Raw genomic sequence first — 25,283 nt, forward strand, 5'->3', positions numbered from 1 at the left:
CAAATCTTTTTCGCTGGGAAGGTTCTGTTCTGGCACAACCCCAGTATTTACCTCCTCAGCAAATCGCCTGACCGTGGTCTTCCAAAGCGACGCCATTGTCACCAATGTTGGCTTTTCTGCATCCTACGAGGCTCTCCTGCAAGACGAGAACAACACTGGTAGGTTCTTGGATCATCTTAGCCCCTGGCCCTGCTTGGTAATGACAGGGAAGGCAGGTAACCAACTCTGTGACTGGGGGAAGGGGTCCCGAGTGCTTTAGTTAACCTCCAGATCTGGCTAGAGAAAGTGATTGAACACCCAGCACTGCTATGAAACCACACATCCACATATATCTTCTGACGATAGAGCACGTGACCCCAGGTGAGAGGGTGCGTGGCTTATGCTGTCCCCAAGTCTTGGCACTCAGAACGCCTGCCTAGACAATGTGGGTCCTGACTAGGGCAACAACAGCCAGGGTCCCCAAGCTTGGTGCTTCCCACATCACACAGGGAGCTTGGGGACCTCCTTTGGTCTCTGTGAGCAGGCAGTCCTGTCTGGGGAAGAGCTTTAAAAAGCATGTTGTTGTTGTTTTGTTATGTCATTAAGTTGTGTCCAACTCTTTTGCAAACTCATAGACTGTAGCCCACCAAGCTCCTTTGTCCATAGGATTTCTGTCAAGAATACTGGAGTGGGTTGCCGTTTCCTCCTTGAGGAGATCTTCCCAACCCAGGGTTCCAACCTGTGTCCTGCATCACAGGCGGATTTCCTCACCACTGAGCCACTTGGGAAGCCCTGATAAAGCATACACCACCCCAAATCACATTGACCTGAACGATGAAACCCAAAGTACCTTTGTAGGCTCTTTAACCCACCTCAGTCCCTTCCCAGAATGAGAAGGGAGCCCTGGGAAGCGTGTCGGCTCAGAGGAGATACACAGAACTTCCTTGAAGGCAGAGCAGTGACCTGGGCGTGTCTGTTTCCTAGACGCGGTGCTCAGGCTGGCCAATGGAAGCCAGCCCTGCGAGGGCCGCGTGGAGCTGCACTTCAACGGCAGCTGGGGGACCGTGTGTGACGACGGCTGGGACCTGCAGGATGCCGAGGTGGTGTGCCGGCAGCTGAGCTGTGGCGGAGCAGTGTCAGCCCCCGGGAGGGCGAGATTCGGCCGAGGCCTGGGCCCCATCGCCCTGGACGAAGTGAAATGTGTGGGGACTGAAGCCAGGCTGTGGCAGTGTCTACACGGCGGCTGGTTCTCCCACAACTGTGGCCACCACGAGGATGCTGGCGTCGTCTGCTCAGGTGGGCCTGATGCTGGGGCCCAGGGTGGGTGAAATGACATTTCTGTTCCATGAGTCTTCACCCAAGTGTACTTAGAGCCGTGAGGAAGTCCTGGATGGTCCCTGTTTCCCAAGCTTCAGCCCTGCATGGTCCCCGTCATGCGCACCTACTACCCTCAGTGGTTGGTGTAGTCACTAAGTCATGTCCGACTCTTTACGACCCCGTGGACTGTAGCACAACAAACTTCTCTGTCCTCCACTGTCTCCTGCAGTTTGCTCAAATTCATATCCATTGAGTCGGTGATGTACCTAACCATCCTATCCTCTGCCGCCCCCTTCTCCTTTTGCCCTCAATCTTTCCCAGCATCGGGGTCTTTTCTGGTGAGTCGGCTCTTTACATCAGGTAGCCAAAGTATTGGAGTTTCAACTTCAGCATCAGTCCTTCCAATGAATATTGATGATTGATTTCCTTTCACATAGATTGGTTTGGTCTCCTTGCAGTCCAAGGGACTCACAAGAGTCTTCTCCAGCACCACAATTCAAAAGCATCAATTCCTTGGTGCTCGGCCTTTATGGTCCAACTCTCACCACATCTGCACATAACTACTAGAAAAAACAGAGCTTTGACTATACAGATCTTGGGAAAGTGATGTCTCTGTTTTTTAATACGCTGTCTAGGTTTGTTATAGCTTTTCATCCAAGCATCTTTTAATTTCATGGCTGCAGTTACAGTCTGCAGTGATTTTGGAATCCCAAAAAGAAAATCTGCCACTGTTTCCATTTTTTTCCCCTTCTATTCGCCATAAGGTGATGGGACCAGATGCCATGATCTTAGTTTTTTGAATGTTGAGCCTCAAACCAACTTTTTCACTCTCCTCTTCACCCTCATAAAGAGACTCTTTAGTTCCTCTTTGCTTTCTGCCATTAGAGTGGTGTCATCTGCATATCTGAGGTTGTTGATATTTCTCCCAGCAGTCTTAATTCCAGCTTGTGATTCATCCAGCCTGGCATTTCATGTGATGCACCCACAGTTGAGTTTTCTTAATGCTTTCCTTTGTATCAGCTCTTCTCTTTTCACTTAAGTGAATTCATTTTGCAAGGAAAATTTATATTGCTACCATATGGAGGGTCAGGATCACTTGCCATGAATAGAAAATACATAAGAATAAATACAGCAGCAATGAAACAAACTTAAAATGATTAAAAATAAATAGTGAACTATCTAACCAATTCACAACCCCTACATCTGAAAATATCCTTAAGCAGAACAGAACTAAATGTAAACTTTTATATTTTAATGCAATGAATGCATGGCTCTGAAAATAGAAGTCATATAACCTCAGATTATCTGGCATCCCACCAGTGCTGAGTGATGCCTTGGGAATGGTATCTTCAGTTCAAATCCTCTCCCCTACCAGTTTCACAGGTAACCAGGGATGCTCTGAAAGTCACAGAGCTGGGAGCCCAGCTCTTCACCCAGCATTCTTACTTCTCAGTTGTATCCCAGTTGAGTCTCTGCAGATAAATTCAGTATTTGGAGTCAAAAGCCCCCCTTTATCCCTACATCCTTTTGGCTTTGGCTGGCAAGAGGCAAACTGGTTCATCAACTAGACTGGCAGCAACTGCCTGCGACAGGAGGAAAGAACAAGCAGGAGGTGAAGGGCCTGCAAGGTTCTGAGCAGAGGAGAGAAGTGAAGAGCAGAATCAGTGCTCTCAGCAAAGCAGGAGCTGTAGCATCAGAGGACAAGTCTGGGGACCTACAGGGCAGGAAGGTTGGGAGCCCCATCCTCACCCGGGGGGGTGAGGATGGGGCAGAGGGGCCTGGCCCAGCTCCACCACCCACTCTGGGGCCCATCTGCTCCTTCCCAGTGCTGACCTTGCCAGTGTAAGTCCTTGAGACATGGTGTATATCCTTGAGACAAACATAGTTCTGCCCTTTGCAGACTGATGTTTAGTCTGGGAGGCAAGCCCTCACCCAGGAAGAATTACAAAACCAAACCAACTGGCAAGACAGGCGCTTCACACAAGGCAACCAGCCCTGTGGCCTGTTTGCTACCTGCCCGCCCACCACCAGAATCCACAAAAATGACATTGCAGTCTCCAGCAAGGGGACAGAAATGAAGTATGATGACATCTAGACATTATAGCCATGGCAACTCAGGGCCATTCTCGGATGCCCAGATGGGTTACAGTTTCTTCCCCAAACGAGAGATATACCTTACTGCTTCAAACAAGCCAATCTACCCCCTTGGGTTTAAGAAGAATCAAGGGACATAATCTGATTTACGTGTCTCTTGATTGACGTCTCTTGTAGCCTCCCTGCCTTACTCAACACCATCAGCAGCTGTGGGCCACCCAACTTCAGGTAATTGCCCTTGCTCTGAATTGAGTGGCTGTAACTTGCCTTGGCGAAGTCATCATGGGAAATAGGGTCGTGATTCAAGGACCAGATGACCTGGGCTTGCTGCCCTGGCTTCACCTTCACCAGCAGTGGGACACTGAGCAAACCCCTGAGCCTCTCTGGGCCTTGGTTTCCTCCTCTAAGGATGAGAAGGATGATCTTAGTATTTGTATTGTAAAGCCAGCTTGGGTTCAGTAGATCTCTCTCTGCAGAGTAGGGGGGTGGTGCTTGCCGTGTGGGGCTCACTTGTCAGATGTCAGCTATCTTCTTACCCCCCACTTCCATCTTCCTGTCTTCTCACTCTCCCCCTGCACCTTCCCTCACCCTGCAGGGAATTGCCTCTGAATATTGCCTTCTGCTTGACAGAACTGTAAATGAAGGAGCCAAAATCACCACTCCTTAAGTCTTTCCCTGACTCTGATTGACCCAGTCATTGTCACATTTTGAATTAGGTCAGCTCCTTTTCCATAGTCTTTAAGAATAAAATAAAATATGGAATTTAGAAAGATGGTAATGATAACCCTATATGCAAAACAGAAAAAGAGACACAGAAATACAGAACAGACTATTGAACTCTGTGGGAGAATGTGAGGGTGGTATATTTCAAAAGAACAGCATGTATACTATCTATGGTGAAACAGATCACCAGCCCAGGTGGGATGCATGAGACAAGTGCTCGGGCCTGGTGCACTGGGAAGACCCAGAGGAATCGGGTGGAGAGGGAGGTGGGAGGGGGGATCGGGATGGGGAATACGTGTAAATCTATGGCTGATTCATATCAATGTATGACAAAACCCACTGAAATGTTGTGAAGTAATTAGCCTCCAACTAATAAAAAATTAAAAAAAAAATATGCTGAGAAGAGTTAGAAAAAAGAGAAGTGAACCCTAGCCTTTAATGAGCACTAGAGTAGGTTATACTGAACAGCCGTGATCCCCAAAGGATGCTCGTTGACTTTAAAACATCCCTATTGTTTTTTCATCAATCAACCCCCCGACTCCATGCTTTTATTTTCTTGAGCTTGTATGAGTTGGCTTGTACCCTTCCAGACACAAGAGTTGTTGTGTACTCCCCACAGAGAAAGGACTTGGGAAGGGAATCAAGCTAGAAACTAGATAATCTACAAGCCAGGGAGCCCTCCCTCCTCAAGCTTTGACTGAGAGTTAAATATGTTTGACACTTAATGAGGTTGTTGTATAATTTTTTCTTTCGCTTTCTGTCTGTCCTTAGCACCTTTTCCAGCACCAACAGAGGTGCCTACATCAACAGGTAATCTTTTCCACTTTCTTTAACTGTCTTCCCTTTCACAGAGTTTTAGGCCAGAAAAGTCCCAGCATTAATTACTATGGGAGGAGATGTCCCTGCAGGAAGCACCTTCCTCCGCAGCCTCAGGCCCACACATGGCTGCTATCAAAGGAAGGGCTGATGAAATCCAGGCTCACTTAGCAAATCTGTGATTGGAAAGTGAGAGGAAAGAGGCTGTGAGATGCAAGGATGGCTTGTGGGAACCAGTATGGAAGCCAGCACCCAGAAAGGCTGGGATGGGAGTACCTGGCTGACCCCACATCTCCACCCAGTCCTGCTGTGAGCTCCCCTTGGCTGTGTTCTGAGCATATCCAATCTCGACTCTTTTTTGCAACACTGCCCTTTGACGTGGGGAGCAGCCTGTGATGACTGCCCTTTATACTTCCCAGAGCATCTTTGCATGTGGTGACACCTGATCCTGGGAATAACACAGATGCAAATTATTGTTCTTGTCACTTGATCAGTATGTACAAGGCACTCAGAGAATCTTACACACGCACACACACACACACACACACACACCAGTTAGTGTGTGCATGATAGCTTCTCATGAAAAAATCCAACAAACCCTGTGAGTGCCAGAAACCAAGACATCACAGCAAGAAGGGGCAGCTATGCAGGGAGGCAGAGCTCTGGAGCAGCTGGCTAAGGAGCAAAACCATTTGTTAGCCAGCTGTAATGCTGAAAAAACAAAAAGTTATACCCAAGGTGAAATTAAAATAAAATGAAGGGGGGGAGTAGATTTGTTATCATCCATGGTCAGTGCCCAATTTCCAACAGATACTGGCTCTTCCAGTGGCCTCTCTGGATGAGCTTTGATGGAGGTCATTGTTTGGATTGTCCACCAAGGTCTGGGCCTGCGGCTGGCCGATGGGGCAAGCCGGTGTGAGGGCCGAGTGGAAGTCTGCCATGCCGATACCTGGGGCACCGTGTGTGATGACAGCTGGTCCATCGAGGATGCCCACGTGGTCTGCAGAGAGCTTGGCTGTGGCCAGGCCGTGTCTGCCCTCCCAGGGGCCAGATTCAGCCCCGGGGTGGGCAGCATTCTCTTGGACGATGTCAACTGCACGGGCAGCGAGTCCTCCCTGGCGCAGTGCCCTCACAGTGGCTGGTTCACCCACAACTGCGGGCACCATGAAGACGCTGGCGTCGTCTGCTCAGGTGAGCACAGGTGTCTTCTGGGCCAGGCGCGGGGCTGCCCAGGCCAAGCCTGGAATTAGCACATTGAGTCTGGAATTCCTCCTTGCCTTCAACCTTCCACCGTGTTCCAGATGACAGATTTCTATTCTAACTCTGAAAGCTATGCCAGCCGTCTAATATACAGGAGGACACCATCCAGCTTGAGTGTCTGCAAAGATTAACCAGTTATAAAATAAAGAAACTAATAGTACTTATCTCACAAAGCTGATGGGTGGATTAAGTGAAACATTCCATGTAGCATATGTAGTCAAGCATTTGGCACATTGTCAATGTACAAAAAGAATCCTCCTGTCAATGCAGGAGATCTGGGTTCGATTCCTGGGTCCAGAAGACCCCCAGGAGTAGGAAATAGCAACCCACTTCAGTATTCTTGCCTGGGAAATCCCATGGGGAGAGGAGCCTGGCGGGCTACGGTTCATTGGGTCGCAAAGAGTCAGACATGACTTAGTGACTAAACACACACAAAAAAACACAAATGTACAAAAACTTTAATTATTTTATTGTTGGCAGTGGTATTTTGGTTGCCAAAGCAAACTCTGTCAGAATCACTAGCTCAGAGATTTTAGCCAGGTGAAACAGCTCACAGCTGGCTGTGAAAACCCAGAGGAGGCAGCCCTGGATGCTCCAGGATGTTTACCAGGCCTGTTGAGCAGCATGTAAACTGAGACCGTGATCTTTGAACCACTTCACCACCCTGGTTTCTATTAATCCATCCTCCTGTTTCCTTTATCTCTGCAGATTCCGCAGTTGCTGGGAATCCAGGTACTTGTGATCTCACATCCATTTTACTTGCTGATTGGTGACTAGCCATCTGGTGCAGAGTCCCCACGCTGGAAGACTGGGGACTGGGTCTTCCTTCCCAGTCTTAACTTTCCTTAACCATTGATGCTCTGAGCTCCTGACCCTTCCACCCTGCCAGATTGTGAAGCTGCTCCCCAGTCTCGTGGGGGCCCTGCTTTGCACCCAGAGGAGAGGCTGTCCTGGGTGTTAGCATGTTGATGTGTCATTGCTTCCGCATGTGAGAGCTGCATTTCAGTGAGACTCTGAGACACTAGTTCTTGACCCAGAACGGTGGTTCATGCTGCAGAGGCCGCGGGAGGCCAGAGACAACAAGGTCTAAGGGGAGGTGGGCCTGGGCAGGAGCGGCTCCTTCCCTGGGACCACCCCTTCCTGGGGCCCGGGATGCTGCCCCGGAATTCTGTGGCACTAACAAGATGCCCCCGTCCTGGGTGGCCGTATCTGCATGATCCCAAAGTGAATGTGAAAGTCACTCAGTCGTGTCTGACTCTTTGCAACCCCATGGACTATATAGAGTCCATGGACTTCTCCAGGCCAGAATGCTGGAGTAGGTAGCCTTTCCTTTCTCCAGGAGATCTTCCCTGGAGATCTGGACCCAAGGATCACCCAGGTCTCCCGCATTGTAGTTGGGTTCTTTACCAGCTGAGCCACCAGGAAAGCCCAACAACACTGGAGTGGGTAGCCTATCCCTTCTCCAGAGGATCTTCCTGACACAGGAATAAACCCGGGGTCTCCTGCATTGCCGGAGAAGGCAATGGCACCCCACTCCAGTACTCTTGCCTGGAGGATCCCACGGCCCAAGGAGCCTGGCACACTCAGTTGGACACAACTGAGCGACTAAGACTTTCACTTCACTGAGAAGGATGTGAAATTTCATTGTGCTTGTTTGTAGTGTCCTCATGGTGAACTTTTTTTCTTTTTTACTCCATAGCTACTTCAACTCCTGGGGAACAGTCACATGTTTACCAACCAATAGGTATCGTTTCCATTCTTATATTTTGTATCTGCTTTTCTAAGGCTGGGGTCCCGCCACTAGTGGCCAAGAGAAATGTAGCCAATATTATTCTCATAGTCCTGTATGGAATAAAATCTGCTTATTAAGGGAAGGTGTAGGGACCTTTTCAGGGAGAACAAATAACCCACCTGCCCTCAGTCATGGAAAGGCCTTATTAAGGCCCGGACCCACTCAGGGTTCTGGTGGGACCTTCTCAAAGGAGAAGCCCCCCAACCAGCCCCAAACTCTGGGGCTCAGAATCTGAAGATCGACTTCACCTGCTTTTAATTCAGGGCTCATTGTCACTTGGCCAAATCCTTTACCTTCTTGAGCAATGACACCGTCTCTTCTGCTACTCATTCTCCTAACCTCTGACTTCCTCCATCATTCTCCAATGAATATAGTTTTCAAATTCAAGAAAAGTGAAAATAATTGTGTCCTGAGAATTTCACAATATACTCTGAGAGATCAGGGCTAGAAAAGCAAAGTCTGAATCCTAAACCTTCAGCTGAACTGTGTTTAATTTTGAGAGAAACAACATGAGAAATGACACCCCAGAGAGGATGAAGGCTGATTATTTTTATTTATTTATAATTTATTTATTTGGCCATGCCATGCCTTAGCTGTGGCATCTAATTCCTAGATCAGAGATTGAACCCTGATCCCCTGCATTGGGAGCATGGAGTCTTAGCCCCTGGACCACCAGGGAAATTCCCAAAAGGTTGTTTTTAGGTGTGTGTGTCTCCTTAAAGTTGCTTTCCTGATGACTCAGTGGTAAAGAATCTGCCTGTAGTGCAGGAGACTCAGGAGATGTGAATTCCATCCCTGGGTCGGGAAGATCCCCAGGAGAAGGAACTGGCAACCCGCTCCAGTGTTCTTGCCTGGGAAATCCATGGACAGAGGAGCCTGGTGGGCTACAGTCGGTGGGGTAGCAAAGAGTCGGACGTATCTGAGCATGCACGCATATGCATACTACATTTCCTACAAAGCCAGCAAGGTGGCTCATGTTCCCATAAAGACTGCCCAGTGAGGAAAGCTTTGTAGAGTCTGTGCTAAATTTCAGATACAGAAAAGCAGTCCTTTTCTTTCCTCTGTGCATGTCATTCCCCATGAATGTATGCAAAATACCCGCAAACTGGGGTGGATTCTCTAGCTGGAACGTCCTCTCATTTGAGAAGGGAGGGAAGCTTCTTAAGCTGGCCTGGCCCTGGGCTCCTCTAGATCTGCCCGTGGTGAGGCTGGCCGGCAGCAGGAGCAGGTGTGAGGGCTGTGTGGAGATCCACCACCACGGCACCTGGGAGACAGTGTGTGACGACCCCTGGGACCTGCCGGCTGCCCGGGTGCTGTGCCGGCAGCTGGGCTGGCAGCCCTGAGGAGCAGTCTGTTTGGTGATGGCTTCGGCCCCATCTCCCTGGACCACATGCAGTGCGTGGGCGATAGGCCCACCTGAGCCGGTGCCGGCACCTCGGCCTCTCTGGCCACAACTGTGGACCCCACGAGGTCACCGGGGCCATCTGTGCAGGTACCGGAACTTCCCTGAGATCCAGCTTCCTCCCCAAGCAGCAGAGCCCTGTCTGCCAAGCAGGCGGACCCCACATGGTTTGGGGCTCCAAGGCAGGCAAACGACTGAGGAGGAATCTTGAGTTCCACCAGGGTCCCCCAAACACAAGGTCAAGGCCCCTTTTCAACATTGTTTCAGCGAGCCTCTGGGTCATTCCTAGTCTCTCTTCATTTGTTGATCTACCCAATGCTTGAGGTAACACCCTTGAGTTCACTTTAGAGTCCAGTCTCTCCCATCTTCAAGGAATTGCCAGGTCCCCTCTGTAATCCACCCACTGGGGTAGTTCATTGTACTTCCTTATCTTTGCCTTGAAATGATCTGTTGTGAGCTAAAGCTGACTTAGTAGTGCTGTGTTGGGAAATTTCCATGAACAAAACTGGGGTCCTCTCACCTATGCCCCTTGTGAAAGTGTCAACACTATTTCTTTTGGCCCCAGTGATTTGAGATAGTTTCCCTTTCTTCTTTTGTTAATTCAGCCCAATTATGCACTATACGAGATTGCCAGAAATGTAAAATAGAAAAGGAAATCAAATGAAATGAAATTACCCACTGCCCAGCTTCTCTTACTTTTATATAGCAAAGATCAGAAGAATAGGATTTAGTTCATCCATCCATTCATTTAACAGATATTTACTGAGCACTTTGGGCTTCCCGGGTGGTGCTAGTGGTAAAGAACCTGCCTGCCAATGCAGGAGGTGTACGAGATGTGGGCAACCCACTCCAGTATTCTTGCCTGGAGAATTCCATGGACAGAGGAGCCTGGGGGGCTACAGTCCACGGGGTCACAAAGAATCGGACACCACTGAGCACATAGGCACTGAGCACTTTATATTCACCAGACACGATTCTAGGTGAATATAATAATGAGAGCAGCAGACAGCCATCCTGCCCTCAGGGTGCTTACATTCCAGTGCGAGCCCTCAAGATCGCGTCTGTTTCAGCCATGATAGATCATTAACAAGAATAAAGGAACATTGAATTGGGGCTCATAACACCCTTTATTGTGTTACAGAACCACTTTCTCCTAACATTTAGACAACTTAGTACTATGTCATAAACTAGTTTGTTGGATGAAGATGAGAAACCAATGTTAGAAACCTCAAGTCAGGACGAGGAAGGTTCCTGTGTGCGTGCTCAGCTGCCTCAGTCGTGTCCGACTGTTTCGAAACCCCATGAACTGTAGTCCACCAGGTTCCTCTGTATGCGGAATTCTCCAGGCAGGAATACTGAAGTGGGTTGCCATCCCCTTCTCCAGGGGATCTTCCTGATCCGGGGATCAAAACTGTGTCCCCTGCATCTCCTGCTTTGTTGGTGGATTCTTTTGCCACTAGCCACCCTGGAAGCCTAGGAAGGTTCCTAGTACTTTGCAATTCTAGGAAATGTTTTCTTTTTACTGCATCCAGGAAACAGGCTTTCTGATCCATCCAGGGAGATCACACTGTTCCCACAACAATAAATGTTTGCTTCCCACTTCCTGCCTCATGCATCCCTGTCTCTGTTCCAATCTCATCCAAGCAGCCTCTATCTTTAACATCACATTTCGGGTCATTTTTTATCTAATTTGCATATATGAGGTACTAATCTTTAAAATATTGGATTGGCCATAAAGTGCATTGGGGTTTTCCATAAGCTGGAACCGGAAAACCCAAATGCATTTTGTGGCTAACCCTATAAAACAGTATCTTCTAAATTTCTTATAAGTGGGTGGGATTTTTGTTTGGATTTTATCTTATTTTGGTTTCTGGTTTGTTTTTTTCATTTCAGTATCAGCCACAGAAATGATCACCTCACCTGGTAATTTTATTTTCTTGCTTGCTTGATATAAATTATATATGTATAGACTGCCTTGCATATGGTTAGGGTTAAAGTTTATACCTCATATGAAGATAAGCATCAAGCTCATATCAAACTAACATAAAATACTCATATGTTTCTTGAGTAATGTAGGAGTAAATTGGACTGATTATGGGCCTTCGGTACATAGGACAGTGTGTTCAATGTGCTTCTCAGTCCTTGGTGCCACATTAGAGAAATCAGGAGCTTTGTTCATACTCCCATTAGTGTTCACACATTTGGGAATTCAGTGAGTTAATTTTTTTAACAGTTACAGGACTTCAGGCATCTCAGGCAAAAATATTCCTCTAATCTGCGTTTTCAGGAAATAATAGAGTCCCACATCTCCCATGTGTGTTTCACATTATAGCACACCAATCCCATGATAGGCAGATTTTTAAAAAGCATTTACGGGGCTTCCCTGGTGGTCCAGTGGTTAAGACTCTGCGCTTCTGCTGCAGTAGACAAGGGTTCGATCCCCGGTCCGGGAACTAAGATCCCACATTCCCACATGCTGCATGGTCAAAATAAAAAGCATTTGCATGGCTAAATAAGTTGAAAGTGAAAGTCACTCAGTCATGTCTGACTCTTTGTGACCCCATGGACTATACAGTCCATGCAATTCTCCAGGCCAGAATACTGGAGTGGGTAGCCTTTCCCTTCTCTGGGAGATCTTCCCAACCCAGGGATCGAACCTAGGTCTCCTGCATTGCAGGCAGATTCTTTACCAGCTGAGCCACAAGGGAAGCCCAACAATACTGGAGTGGGTAGCCTTTCCCTTCTTCAGGGGATCTTCCTGACCCAGGGATCAAACCCAGGGCTCCCACATTGCAAGTGGATTTTTTACCAGCTGAGCCACAAGGGAAGCCTGTAATAAGTTGGAGAAATACAATACCCTTCTCTTGAAGATTCAGTCTATTAACTTGTTAAAGTTCTGACAAGCCCTACCATAAGGGATCTTCTTTAAACTTGGCTCAGTCCAATGTTTCTCAAACTTCTTTGACTGCTGAAACCTTCCAGGTTTGAGTAGAAATGCAGTATCACAAAATTTGGTGCCAGCGAACCTGGGATTATGTTCTGGCTCCAGCTTTAAACCTTTGGGTGACAACCGGGCAAGCCCCCTTCCCTCTCAGAGCCTCTTTCATCATCTGCAGAATGGGAGGGTGGCTCTTGTCCTGACAATTAAGTGGCATACACCCCGGCAAGCTCTCAGTGATGGGGGCTTGGTATCACATCCTTGAGGGATGTGTGTGCTGTCACCTCCTGGGAGCTGCCTGGTTCTATAGGTGAGCAACTCATGTGTCCTTCTGTAAACTTCCCTCTTGTGGACACTAGGGATCGTCTTAGGACCTGAGTTGATCAATATACTATACAACCAAGCAAGTTGGAGAAATACAATCTCAACCCAAGTCAATTCAACTCAAATATTCTCTGAACTGTAAACAGTTATGTAAGTAGCTCACGGTTCCTCTTTTTAAAGTCTTGGAGCCCTCTACCAAACTTGGTAGAAATGGACGTTTTATGGAAAATCAGATGATGGAACAGATTTGTCTTCTTGTTGGATCTTTGAGAATCAGCTACCACATCTCTTAGCCAAGGACAAATTCAATATCGCATCATCACAGTGTAATATCTTTACAAGAGTCAGAAGAAATCTTAGAGATTGTTCAGACCAGTTTTGACCTGTGGATGGGTTTTGTTTCAGACAACAGAATTTTGCCTAAGCGAAGTTTCATTCTTATTAATACCACATTTTAAAAGTAGGAGATTTCATATAAAAGTCCAGATTTCAAGCTCTGATGGGGAAGCCAGAGGCTGGGAAATACAAGCATGAATTTTCACAGGGCATCAATTGTCCAGGGTGGAGCGGGAAACGGTTTCCCTTTATGGGCACATGCTGTCTGTCTCGTTTCCTGCTGGCCCGTGCCAATTATTTCTGGGCCTGGAGTCATCTCCACTGGGATTCTTGGTGCCTCTCAAATTTTAATGTGTCTATAAATCACCTGGGGATCTTGTTAAGATGCAGATTTTGATTCAGTTCCTTGAGCAAGAGTGAGGGATGGGGTTTTAAATGTCTGCCTTTCTCACAGGATGGTGCAGAAGCTTCTAGTACATGGACTCGTTTTTTCAGATGCATCCTCTGAAGCTTGGAGATGCAAAGGAACTTGTCTAAAGTCAACTGCCTATTTACACACAGAGAAGAGACTAGAATCCAAATCTCCTGGGTCCCAGACCCAAGTACCATCTCCCCCACTATTTATTTCCCTTAGCTTAATGAAAAGGAGAACAGGAGAATCAAATAGGAACAGAGCATAATCAAATATGAACAAGACTGGGGCATAGTTTATAAGCAGGGTAATTCTTTTTAAAAATTTTACCAATGAACATGATTGACAAGAACAGCATTTAATTACAGTTTTCTTTAAACTGTGCTTGTTTTGACAGTTCCTGCCTCAGTTTCAGCCACAGATTTGGTCCTTACAACTGGTAACAAGTTTCTGCTGATTTGTCCTGTTACTAACGTTAAGAGATATTGATGTGTTGAAATTCTACTTAAAGAGTACTGTTTGCCCAGGGGTCACTTGGCTGAATTAATCCCTTGGAAAATAGACTAGAATCCAGAAATTGACAAATATACAGTGAAGTTGAGGTCCCAACATTCAAGTAAAGCACTTGCATACACTTGGGAGTGATCCACAGAGTCTACGGTTCATACTCCCTACACACACATTGACAATTGGCTCTCTGATCTCCCTGCTGACTGCGTATTATAAGAGACAACGGATTAGGGAGGGGGTGCAGAGACTGGGAGGGGAAGACCTCCTAGAAGAGCCACAGTGGTAAGGGCAGGAAATGCTAAACGACAGCCACAGAAGGGTTCAGAAAACCAGTGTCACCAGGCTTTCTAAATATCACAATATGAAGCAAAAATACCCACTAAACTCAACATCCTTTGAGACACCTCCTTAATGCAACCTTGAACAGCAATGGTTTCTTCTTAATGAGCCAGAATCATGCAAGTTAAAATATGACCAAGTATCTTCTGTTTAAGAGGACAGGGAAACTTATTTTCTTTCAGGAGAGTTTTAATTTATAACAGCTCATGTGGGGTTTTTATTTTTGCCATCCAAAAAATATTTATTGAAGGATAATTGATTTACAGTGTTAATTTCTGCTGTGCAGCTAGTAACTCAGTTAATACATATAAACATCCTTTTATATTCTTTTCCGTTATAGTTTATCACAGGATAGTTCCCTGTGCTATACAGTAGGACCTTGTTGTTGGTCCATCCCATATATAATAGTTTGCATCTGCTCACAACATCCCTCTTGCCATTTTGCCAGAGGCTCCGATATTTTAATGATATTTTAAAGAATAAGAAGATCTGTATTTAAGAGACACACAGAGAAATGTACAGTTTATCTTGAAGAGATAGGATAAGTGATAAACTTTAATTAGAAAACCAAAAAATAGAAAAAAATTAACACAGAATACAACAGACAATTTGACTTTGGTACTAAAATGGCCATAGGGGTCAATTATCATTGAATAGAAAAGATTTAAATTCAGTTCAGTTCAGTCGCTCAGTCGTGTCCAACTCTTTGCCACCCCATGAATCGCAGCACTTTAGGCCTCCCTGTCCATCACCAACTCCCGGAGTTTACCCAAATTCATATCCATCGAGTCGGTGATGCCATCCAGCCATCTCATCCTCTGTCGTCCCCTTCTCCTCCTGCCTCCAATCCCTCCCAGCATCAGGATCTTTTCAAATGAGTCAGCCTCTTTGCATGAGGTGGCCAAAGTATTGGAGTTTCAGCTTCAGCATCAGTCCTTCCAATGACTACTCAGGACTGATCTCCTTTAGGATGGACTGGTTGGATCTCCTTGCAGTCCAAGGGACTCTCAAGAGTCTTCTCCAACACCACAGTTCAAAAGCATCAATTCTTCGGCGCTCAGCTTTCTTCACAGTCCAACTCTCACATCCATACACGACCACTGGAAAAACTGTAGCCTTGACTAGACGGACCTTTGTTGGCAAGTAATGTCTCTGCTTTTTAATATGCTGTCTAGGTTGGTCATAACTTTCCTTCCAAGGAGTAAGCATCTTTTAATTTCATGGCTGCAATCACCATCCACAGTGATTTTGGAGCCCCCCAAAATAAAGTCTGACACTGTTTCCACTGTTTCCCCATCTATTTCCCATGAAGTGATGGGACCAGATGCCGTGATCTTAGTTTTCTGAATGCTGAGCTTTAAGCCATCTTTTTCTCTCTCCTCTTTCACTTTCATCAAGTGGCTTTTTAGTTCCTCTTCACTTTCTGCCATAAGGGTGGTGTCATCTGCATATCTGAGGTTATTGATATTTCTCCCGGCAATCTTGATTCCAGCTTATGCCTCTTCCAGCCCAGCGTTTCTCATGATATACTCTGCAGAGAAGTTAAATAAGCAGGGTGACAATGTACAGCCTTGATGTACTCCTTTTCCTCTTTGGAACCAGTCTGTTGTTCATGTCCAGTTCTAACTGTTGCTTCCTGACCTGCATATAGGTTTCTCAAGAGGCAGGCCAGGTGGTTTGGTAGTCCCATCTGTTTCAGAATTTTCCACAGTTTATTGTGATCCACACAGTCAAAGGCTTTGGCATAGTCAATAAAGTGAATTTAACTCAGATGACCATTATATCTACTACTGTGGGCAAGAATCCCTTAGAAGAAATGGAGTAGGCTTCATGGTCAACAGAAGAGTCCGAAATGCAGTACTTGGATGCAATCTCAAAAACAACAGAATGATCTCTGTTCGTTTCCAAGGCAAACCATTCAATATCACGGTAATCCAAGCCTATGCCCCAACCAGTAACGCTGAAGAAGCTGAAGTTGAACGGTTCTATGAAGATCTACAAGACCTTTTAGAACTAACACCCAAAAAAGATGTCCTTTTCACTATAGGGGACGGGAATGCAAAAGTAGGAAGTCAGGAAACACCTGGAGTAACAGGCAAATTTGGCCTTGGAGTACAGAATGAAGCAGGGCAAAGGCTAATAGAGTTTTGCCAAGAGAAAAGATTTAAAACCACCTAATAAACATTTAACCTCAGGTCAATGCCTGATAACAGAGAAATGACTGCAGTATGTATTTCCACTTTGGTTGACTATTGTGTGTGTAAAAACATGGTAGTACAGGGAACACACAACTTGTGTGTTTTTAATCTAGGTACTTAAACTTTTATTCAAGAGGGTGGGAAACAATTAGTTCTCACACTTAAATTTTTCCAACAGCAAAGCCTGGTTAATGAGATAATAGGAAAGGCAGAATTGTGTATATTAGAAAAAGAATAAGAACCTTCTGATCCACTGACTAACTTTCCTGTTTGTGTTTTGTATTCAGGCATCATTCCGACCTCAACAGAAGTGACTCCTTCACCTGGTAATGCCCTTTGCCCACTGCAAATGTAGACGGATGAGACAGTAATGTTGCCTCTGTCATGCCACCAGGGCCAAGACTAGGACAACTCTGGGGGAGGTGTATTGTCAGCTTGTTGTCTTTTGAGCAGAGTGCTTAGTCTGGGCCAGACCCTGCACCAGGCCTGGGGACTTGAGGGGTCAGGAAGGCAGAGAGGGTATCTCCCTGGCCAGGTCAGCTCACCTGTCATAGGTTCTCATAGCATCATGCAGCTCTCCTTCATAGCACTTGTCACAAGAGCAGTTTTGTAGAGCAGGAGCAGCAGCCATACCTAATTTTGCTGATTGCCCCACTCCAGCATTTAGCACAGTGCCTACCAGAATAGATAAATGAATCAAGACTTATTGACTAAATAAATGAAGTCTGTGGTTTCTGTAGGCTTCCCCAAAGGCTCAGTGGGTAAAAAAAAAAATTGACCTGCAATGCAGGAAACTCAGCTTTGATCCCTGGGTTGGGAAGATCCCCTGGAGTAAGAAATGGCAACCCATTCCAGTATTCTTGCCTGGAAAATTCCATGGACTGAGGACCTGGCAGATTACATGACGCATGCATGCACACATGGTTTCTATGCTCCAGGGACAGAGAGAAGAAAATAAGTTAACAATACTACTATTTCTTGCCATTTGGCAAGTTTTGATCAAAATTGTCTTTTCTTATCTCCAGCATCTCTGAGTATTGCTGTAACCACCTCGACAGGTAATTTTGATGTTATTTTAGGCTTCGTCCATCTTATAAATTATTTGCTTATAAATTGTCTTATAAATTACATGCTTATAAATTATTTGACTTTCCAATGAGCTCATTAAATAACTGTTTATGTCATGATAAATTTTTGAAAGTTTTAAAATATGTTTATACTGACCTGACTCAAAAAAGGCCATACTAACTGCTTGGGCCAAGGGGAAAATTAGTCCAGCCAATTCAGCCAAACACAAGCAATGAGTCATTTGCTGGACTGACTGGTGGTCGAATGTCAACTGTCCATGAGGGGAGCTTCTCCTGAACACCAGCCATCATGTAGGTATTGTCAGACTGGTGGAGAGCCAGACCATGGCTTTAACTGATCCTTCTGAATGTTCAACCAGCATTCGGTGACGATGGCCATGAGCCAAGGTAGTGAGGGATGCAGAGCTGACCAGGGTAACAAAGAGCTCTCCTCTTGGATGTTAGACTTTGAGTGATGCCGTTATCTGAGGAGTTACTGTGTGACTTTGTTTTTTTTCCCTCTTTCTTATTTTTTAAATTACAAAAGTATGATAACACATTTACAGGAGACTTGGAAAGTCCAGGACAAAGTTACATATAGTTCTACTATGTATTACAATTATTTTTAAGTATATAAATTAAGAGTTTTAGTTGGAGTTTGAATATCAAACTCTCAAAAATTAATAGAATGAATATACAGAAAACCAGAAGGATATAGTAGACCTGAAAAGCATGGTGAAGCAGTTCAGCATAATTTAGATTTGTACAATGTTCACACAAATAGAATATAAATTCTATTCAAGTTGCCACAGACTGTGAGCTTGGAAATATAGAACATATCCAGGAACATGAAACAAGGTGCAAAAATGTCATGGTCTAAAGGTATTGAACTCATACGGAGTCTGTTCTCTTATCACTATGGAATTATGTTAGAAATCAGTATCAAACGATATTTGAAAATAACCCACATGTTTTCACCTGTCTGACTTTGGACTTGATTTGACAATTAGTGTTAGAGATTTATTTGGGTGGAGGACAATAAAGAAGATGCTCTACTCTACTCCAGGTGTTGAAATAAAGCAATTATAAAATAAAGCATCCGAGTCGGAACCAAAATATGGCCTTTATTACTGATATACCTAAGAGATGCAGGGCATCTCTTAGTTTGAGACAAATGGACTTTTCATACTCTTCCTCACCCTTAGTCTATATCTTGAGACAGCCTACCTAGGGAAAGTTCCAGTCTGCAGAGATCACCCTTTCCTGGGTCACTGCCTCCCACTCATTTAAGGGGAGGCAGGGAAAAGCAGGGCTTCCCTGGTGGCTCAGAGGTTAAAGCGTCTGCCTGCAATGCAGGAGACCTGGGTTCGATCCCTGGGTCGGGAAGATCCCCTGGAGAAGGAAATGGCAACCCACTCCAGTATTCTTGCCTGGAGAGTCCCATGGACGGAGGAGCCTGGTGGGCTACAGTCCACGGGGTCACAAAGAGTTGGACACGACTGAGCGACTTCACTATCACTTATGGAATCTTTGTTAGATGAACACTGTACAATGGAGAAACTTGGACCAATGGTTCTTGCCCTCTGAACAGGTAGCCTCCAAGAGAGGAAGGGAAGGGTGGCCAAGAGGAGACCCAGGGAGTAGAGGGGTGGCCTGGGGGCAGTAAAGCATTTGGAGATGCCCTGCTATAGCTCCTGTCTAGACAGTAGGCAGACAAGCCAAGTCAGTCATACTGGTCTTCATTGGCCATTTTTACGTCTTCTGTATCTTATAGAAACACGTATGGCTGGTAAGGCTGTCTTATTGCTGCCTTCTTCTCTTTGTTCATCTGCAGCTTCGTTGTCAGCCAGTGTGACCTCCATACCAGGTAAAACACCGTCTAGTGTCCCATAAGTGTCTCTTCTTGGAGTTCCATTTATCAGACTAGGCTGTCGCATGGATATTTTGCACCCAACACTGCCTCAGTAAAAACAGAAACCCAGGAATCTTCTCCATTGGTATGTAAGTTTCTTCATCTCTTTTTCTACAGATCTGTCTTCAGCCTCAGCAGATATGACTTCTCCATCTGGTAAATGCTCTCTCACTGTGGTGTTTAAATGAACCAGACTAGCTTCTTACTTCTGGGTCCTATTTAGAAAACAAGCCCACTTAACGATCACAAAATAAACCCCAATGAAAAGACACACGAAGTGTCTTTTTGTCTCCTTTCTAAGTATCCTGTTTTCTTTGTTCAGGCACAGATGTGTTCTCAGCCTCAGCAGAAGTGGACACCCCCTCTGGTAATGTTTTCTACCTGTCACATTTCCTAAGTTCAAACTCTCCTCTTTCTGTTTAACAAGTGAACATATACATAGAATATTTTGTCTACAGAATAAGCCCCAATGTAAACAGAAGTCCTAGCCTCCTTTTCACAGAAATTAAGCTTCATGTTCTCGTTCACGCACAGACACAGAAGTGGTCCCTCCACCAGGGAACACCTTCTGCTTGTCACACTGGTCTTGATCGGATGTGCCCAAGAGACTCGAGGGCTGGGGGTCCACACCTCCACCTGCTGGGTGGTCATGTTATGATTCAAGCGATGCTTTGACCCTTTCACCCAGATGCACCCGCTAGGGGACAACTGTGGTTGTGTTGCTTTTACCCATTCACCACGTCCCTGGTGGCTCAGATGGTAAAGCGTCTGCCTACAATGTGGGAGACCCGAGTTCAATCCCTGGGTCAGGAAGACCTCCTGGAGAAGGAAATGGCAACCCCCTCCAGTACTCTTGCCTGGAAAATCCCATGGATGGAAGAACCTGGTAGGCTACAGTCCATGGGGTCGCAGAGTTGGACATGACTGAGCAACTTCACTTTCACTTTCTTCTGTTTTCAACCACACTGTTTTTGAAAACATCATTCCATCTCCTTTTCACTAATACTTGAGTCTGATCCTTCTTTGTTTGCAGATATGACTCCCACTTCAAGCGAAGCCCCTTCTTCACCAGGTATCTCTCTGCTCTTTGTAGTAGCTCTGTGAGTGGCTTTCTGAAAGAATCCAGCCAAGAAGAGAGGTTTCCTGTTTCCCTAACAGAGGAGGGGAGAGGGGACAGGAGAGGCTAGGGGGGCTCCAAGTCACTTCCCCCCAATTCCTGAGTCACCTCGTGGAGCCAGAGCGGATGGGACTCCTACATCTTATGCCCCCAGAGGCAAAGGGGTGTCGGAAGAGTGTGCTTTGGGGTCTCATGGGTTTGAATTGTGGATGATCCAGGCACATGTGCAGGGTCTCCCAGGTGGCGCTAGTGGTAAAGAACCTGCCTGCTGATGCAGGAGATGTAAGAGATGTGAATTCGATCCCTGGGTCGGGAAGACCCCCCCTGGAGGAAAGGCATGGCAACCCACTCCAGTATTCTTGTCTGGAGAATTCTATGGACAGAGGAGCCTGGCGGGCTACAGTCCATAGGGCTGCAAAGAGTTGGACACGACTGAAGTGACTTATCATGCACTTGCACTCACAGACGTGTGTAAGCTGAGTCTTCATGTCCTCACCTCTAAAATAGTGATAATACCTAGCTGGCATATTTGTGGTAAGGATTAGAGTCGTAAATTATAAGACACAATGTAGATGCTCATAATGGGAATGGTTGTTAACCTACCTTGTTAAAGACCAACTTCACATACACTGTTTTACCCCCTGCGTGCACAAGTCCACAGGATAAATAAGCAGAGTGGATTCTATTATATACAGCTTAAAACAGTCTTGTTTTCAAAACCTTGTGGTCTATAGCATAAAATTTCAATGAATTCAAATGCTAATGCTTTCTTTTCACTGGAAAAAAATCTTTTGGCAGCCACAGATCTGGTTTCAACAGAAGTGACGTCATCATCTGGTAACAATCATATGCCTGTTGCTAGATTAATCCTTAGTTTTATAGTAATTTATACAACCAAACGCTGTCATAAAGCCCATTGTTACTCTTCCTACCTTGCCTCCTTCTGAATATTTTCATATGGGATTGCATCTCTTAGATATGGTCTTTCTCTTATCTAAAAATATTTCTGGAATCTCACTTGATTTTCTTCATTTTCAGCCCTTGTAAAAATCTAATGCTTTTGAATTCTTCCTTTCAAAACTTCAGTGCATTTATAAAATTATTCTGACCATTGAATAGATTATTTGATAACTATCAGTTAAGACTCCATGCTTCCAAAGCAGGGAGCACAGATTCAATTCCTGGTTTGGGAAATAAGATCCCACATGCTGCACGGCACGGCCAAAAAAATTTTAAAATAAATCAGTAATTTGATTTTTGAAAAATAAAAAGCCACACAACACTGATTGTTACATTTTGATGCAACTTAATGGACAAATAAATAAATAAAACCTAATAAACAGTATTTTGGCTCCCAAACTAAAAACTTTTTAAAAAAGCATTAGTGTCTAAACGTAGAAAAAACATTTGGCTCATTTTCATCTTTGAATATATATATGTGACTTCAAAGATATGCATATTTTTAAGCTTGTTTTTTCCTTTTTTTACAGTTTCAGTAGGTGAGGAAATGACCCCATTACCTGGTAATTTTTGTTTATTTCTAAGCACTAAAACTATCATATCATTATTAATACTGTTATTTCTTTTTCATTGAAATTTCCTACCCTTTACAGAAAACTTTATAGCTTTTAGGTGTGTATGTGCAGGTACAGATGTGTGCACACACATCCATTTTGTAGGTTAGAAGCCCCGATTCACCTCTCAAGGCCTCACTCAGATGTTTGCCTTTATTCATAGTTCAAAGAAGAGTTGTTATCTTGCTTCCAGTACCTCAGTAACAAATCAGATGAGGAGAGCAACCATCCTGGACCAGGGTATTTCAGTCACAGAGAAGCAGATGCCAGAGGTGTTTATTAACTAATTCACTGAGCATCTTCTATGTGCTGAGCAGAGCAGGAAATTGAAAAATAGTCCCTAGCAACTAATTTATATGAAGGTAAATCATTTTATACACATTAGTGGGTGTAGCACCACCAACATAATATAGGTTTTCCTTTTAAATTAGTTTTACTTTTTACATCACCTTTTTTGAGGTATAATTATGTACAGTAAATCGCACACATCTGTGAGTTTTGTCTAATGTATACAGCTGTGTAAGCACCACCACAATCAAGATCTAGAGCATTCTGGGACTTCAGTGGGGTGTGTGCGCGCTTAGTCACTCAGTCGTGTCCCTCAGTTGTGTTCAGTGGTGGTCCGGTGGTTAAGAGTCTGTGCTTTCAATCCCTGATCAGGGAACTAAGATCCCACATGCCTCAGGACGAGGCAAAAAAAATTTTTTTAATTAAATTAAAGAGATCTAGAGTATTTCCATCCCCCCAGAAAGTTCCCTGATGCCCCTTTACAGTAAATCCTTTCCACTTCCCCCAGACCAACTGATCTGTTTTCTGTCACTGTAAATTAGATTTGGTTTTCTAGAATCTCATATAAGTGAAATCAAAGCGTATATGCTTTTGTGTCTTCTAAACTTTGCTTAACAAATTTTAAAGAAATATTTATTTGGTTGCAACGGGTCTTCGTTGTGGTGTTCAGGATCTAGTTCCCTGACCAGATATCAAACCCAGGCTCCCTACATTGGGAGCTCGGAGTCAGCCACTGGACCACCAGGGAGGTCCCAACAAATTGTTTTTAAGATTTGCCCCAGGTGATTCCATATGTTGGTGATTTGTTCTTTTTTTCATTTGTATTGTTTCTGCTTAGTATTGTTGCATTGTGTGGGACATACCACAATTTATTATGGACATACATACCACAATTTATTTGTCCATTCCTCTGTGGATGGACGTTTGGATTGTTTCCAGGTTTTGCATATTGCTGAGTTTGCTATTTATACATCTTTCTGTAATCATGTGTTTTCTTTATCTTGAGTAAATATCTAGGAATGGAATAACTACATTACATAGTATAGAGGTTTTTATTGAGGTATAATAGATACCTCAATAAACATATTAACACAATTAACATATTAACATAATATTAACATATTAACATAAACAATAAACATATTACTTTCAGGTGTACAACATAATGATTTAATATTTGTACATACCGCAAATGATCACCCCAGTAATTTGAGTTAGCATCCATCTCCAAACATAGCTACAAAAATTTTTTTCTGGAGATGAAAATTTGCAAGTTCCTTCCTAGCAACTTTCAGATACATAATACAGTCTTATTAACTATAATAGTCACCATGCTGTACATCACATCCCCAGGAATTATTTTATAACTGAAACTCTGTATCCATAATAGTTCTTACAGTTCTTACAATGTTGACTTTTATTCATTAAAAGAAGCTCCATTGGACAGATGTGATGAGTTAGGGCAGTGCCTCTTGCCCCCCGCAGACCTCCGCCTGGTGGGCGGGCGCAGCCGCTGCGAGGGCCGGGTGGAGGTCCGGCACGAGGGCGTGTGGGGCACGGTGTGCGACGACCACTGGAACATCAGGGACGCCCGCGTGGTGTGCCGCGTCCTGGGCTGCGGGCGCGCGCTGGGCGCCCTGGGGCGCAGCCGCTTCGGCCCGGGCTCGGGGCCCATCCTGCTGGACGACGTGCGCTGTGCGGGCACCGAGGATGCGCTGGGGCGCTGCGCCCACGCGGGCTGGGCACGCCACGACTGCCAACACCGGGAGGACGCGAGCGTGGTCTGCGCAGGTACCCGGGCTCCCCTGCCACGCCGGGCCCTCCCCGGGGTCTTCCTAAGGCTTCACCCTTTCTTTCCTCCCCAGACATCCCTAAGGTCAGAATTCACCAGCCCGAGGTATGTCAGGTCGGCCAGGGCCCCAGATTCTAGGATAACAAGAGCGTATTTATTACATAGCCATGGTGGTAAATCTTTTAATCAGATAGAGGTGGCACTTTGTTAACCAGGTGTTTCTAATTCCAGTTCAGCACAATATTTGTCCTGAAATATAGCTAAAAGTTTATGAAGCCAAACAAGTGACAGCTTTAAAAAGTGATTAAAAATAAAGAACTTGCTGCTCTCAGTCAGACTACAATTTGTCTGTTGTCCCCTTTTCAACCTCTGATAAGGGCACAGTCCTAGGTGGAGTCCCTTCTCCACTTTGACCTAACCCTTGGAAGTCAGAACCCCGCACTGTCCTGGGTTCCCCTTGGTCCCTTTCATCCAAGATTTGGCAAATAGTTTTTGTCACCGGCCGTCTGTCTTGGCATTTGACTTCCATGGGCAGAACTCCTTCTGTTTGGAGTCATACTCCCCTATATTTGCCCTTAATTTATCCACTAAATCTCACTTGTGTGAAGGAATTCTAAGGTTTGGTGAACAAGGTTAGCTCACTTTGGCTCTTCCATTCTACTTTTTTGCAGGTGAATCAAAGGCATCCTTGCTGTTCCTTTTGCCTTTATGTGGCAATTCCTCTTATTTTGCATAGCAATGGAGCCCAAACAGAAAGGCTATCAGAGCCCCCTTGAGAGAGTTAATTCTACAGGAAGCCATGTAGTGTGAGTCACCCTAGGGCTGTGGGGTCCTTTTTCTCCAGAGCCTCACTTTTACTGTCTGTTCACAGTTCCAGCCATTCCTCATGCTGTTGGGGGACCCCCTGTAAATGGTAATTTATCTTCTATTGGATTATACACCAAGGGGTTTCTTTTTCATCAGGTTTGGTAGCCAAAGGACCAGTTGTCTGGGGCTGAGAGCGTTTGAAGGGCTGAGGGAATCTGGCCAGCCTTCCTTTTGGGCCCTGGCCCTGGGTTTCTGTCTTGCCTTGCTTCTGGGAGGGGAGGGCTTG

At 45.3% G+C, this 25,283-nt stretch overlaps 1 protein-coding gene across 1 annotated transcript in view; it reads left to right on the forward strand.

The window, feature by feature from the left end:
* Positions 1–25,283, forward strand: part of LOC122708560 (deleted in malignant brain tumors 1 protein-like) — a 96,042-nt gene that overhangs the window by 62,804 nt on the left and 7,955 nt on the right. The window contains 8 exon segments of the mRNA XM_043924771.1: positions 964–1,275; positions 3,568–3,618; positions 4,885–4,923; positions 5,809–6,120; positions 9,173–9,291; positions 9,392–9,473; positions 23,884–24,189; positions 25,062–25,103. Of these exon segments, the coding sequence (XP_043780706.1) occupies positions 964–1,275; positions 3,568–3,618; positions 4,885–4,923; positions 5,809–6,120; positions 9,173–9,291; positions 9,392–9,473; positions 23,884–24,189; positions 25,062–25,103 (1,263 nt within the window).

This window comes from Cervus elaphus, chromosome 15 (genome assembly GCF_910594005.1).
Source record: "Cervus elaphus chromosome 15, mCerEla1.1, whole genome shotgun sequence".
Taxonomy (NCBI): Eukaryota; Metazoa; Chordata; class Mammalia; order Artiodactyla; family Cervidae; genus Cervus; species Cervus elaphus.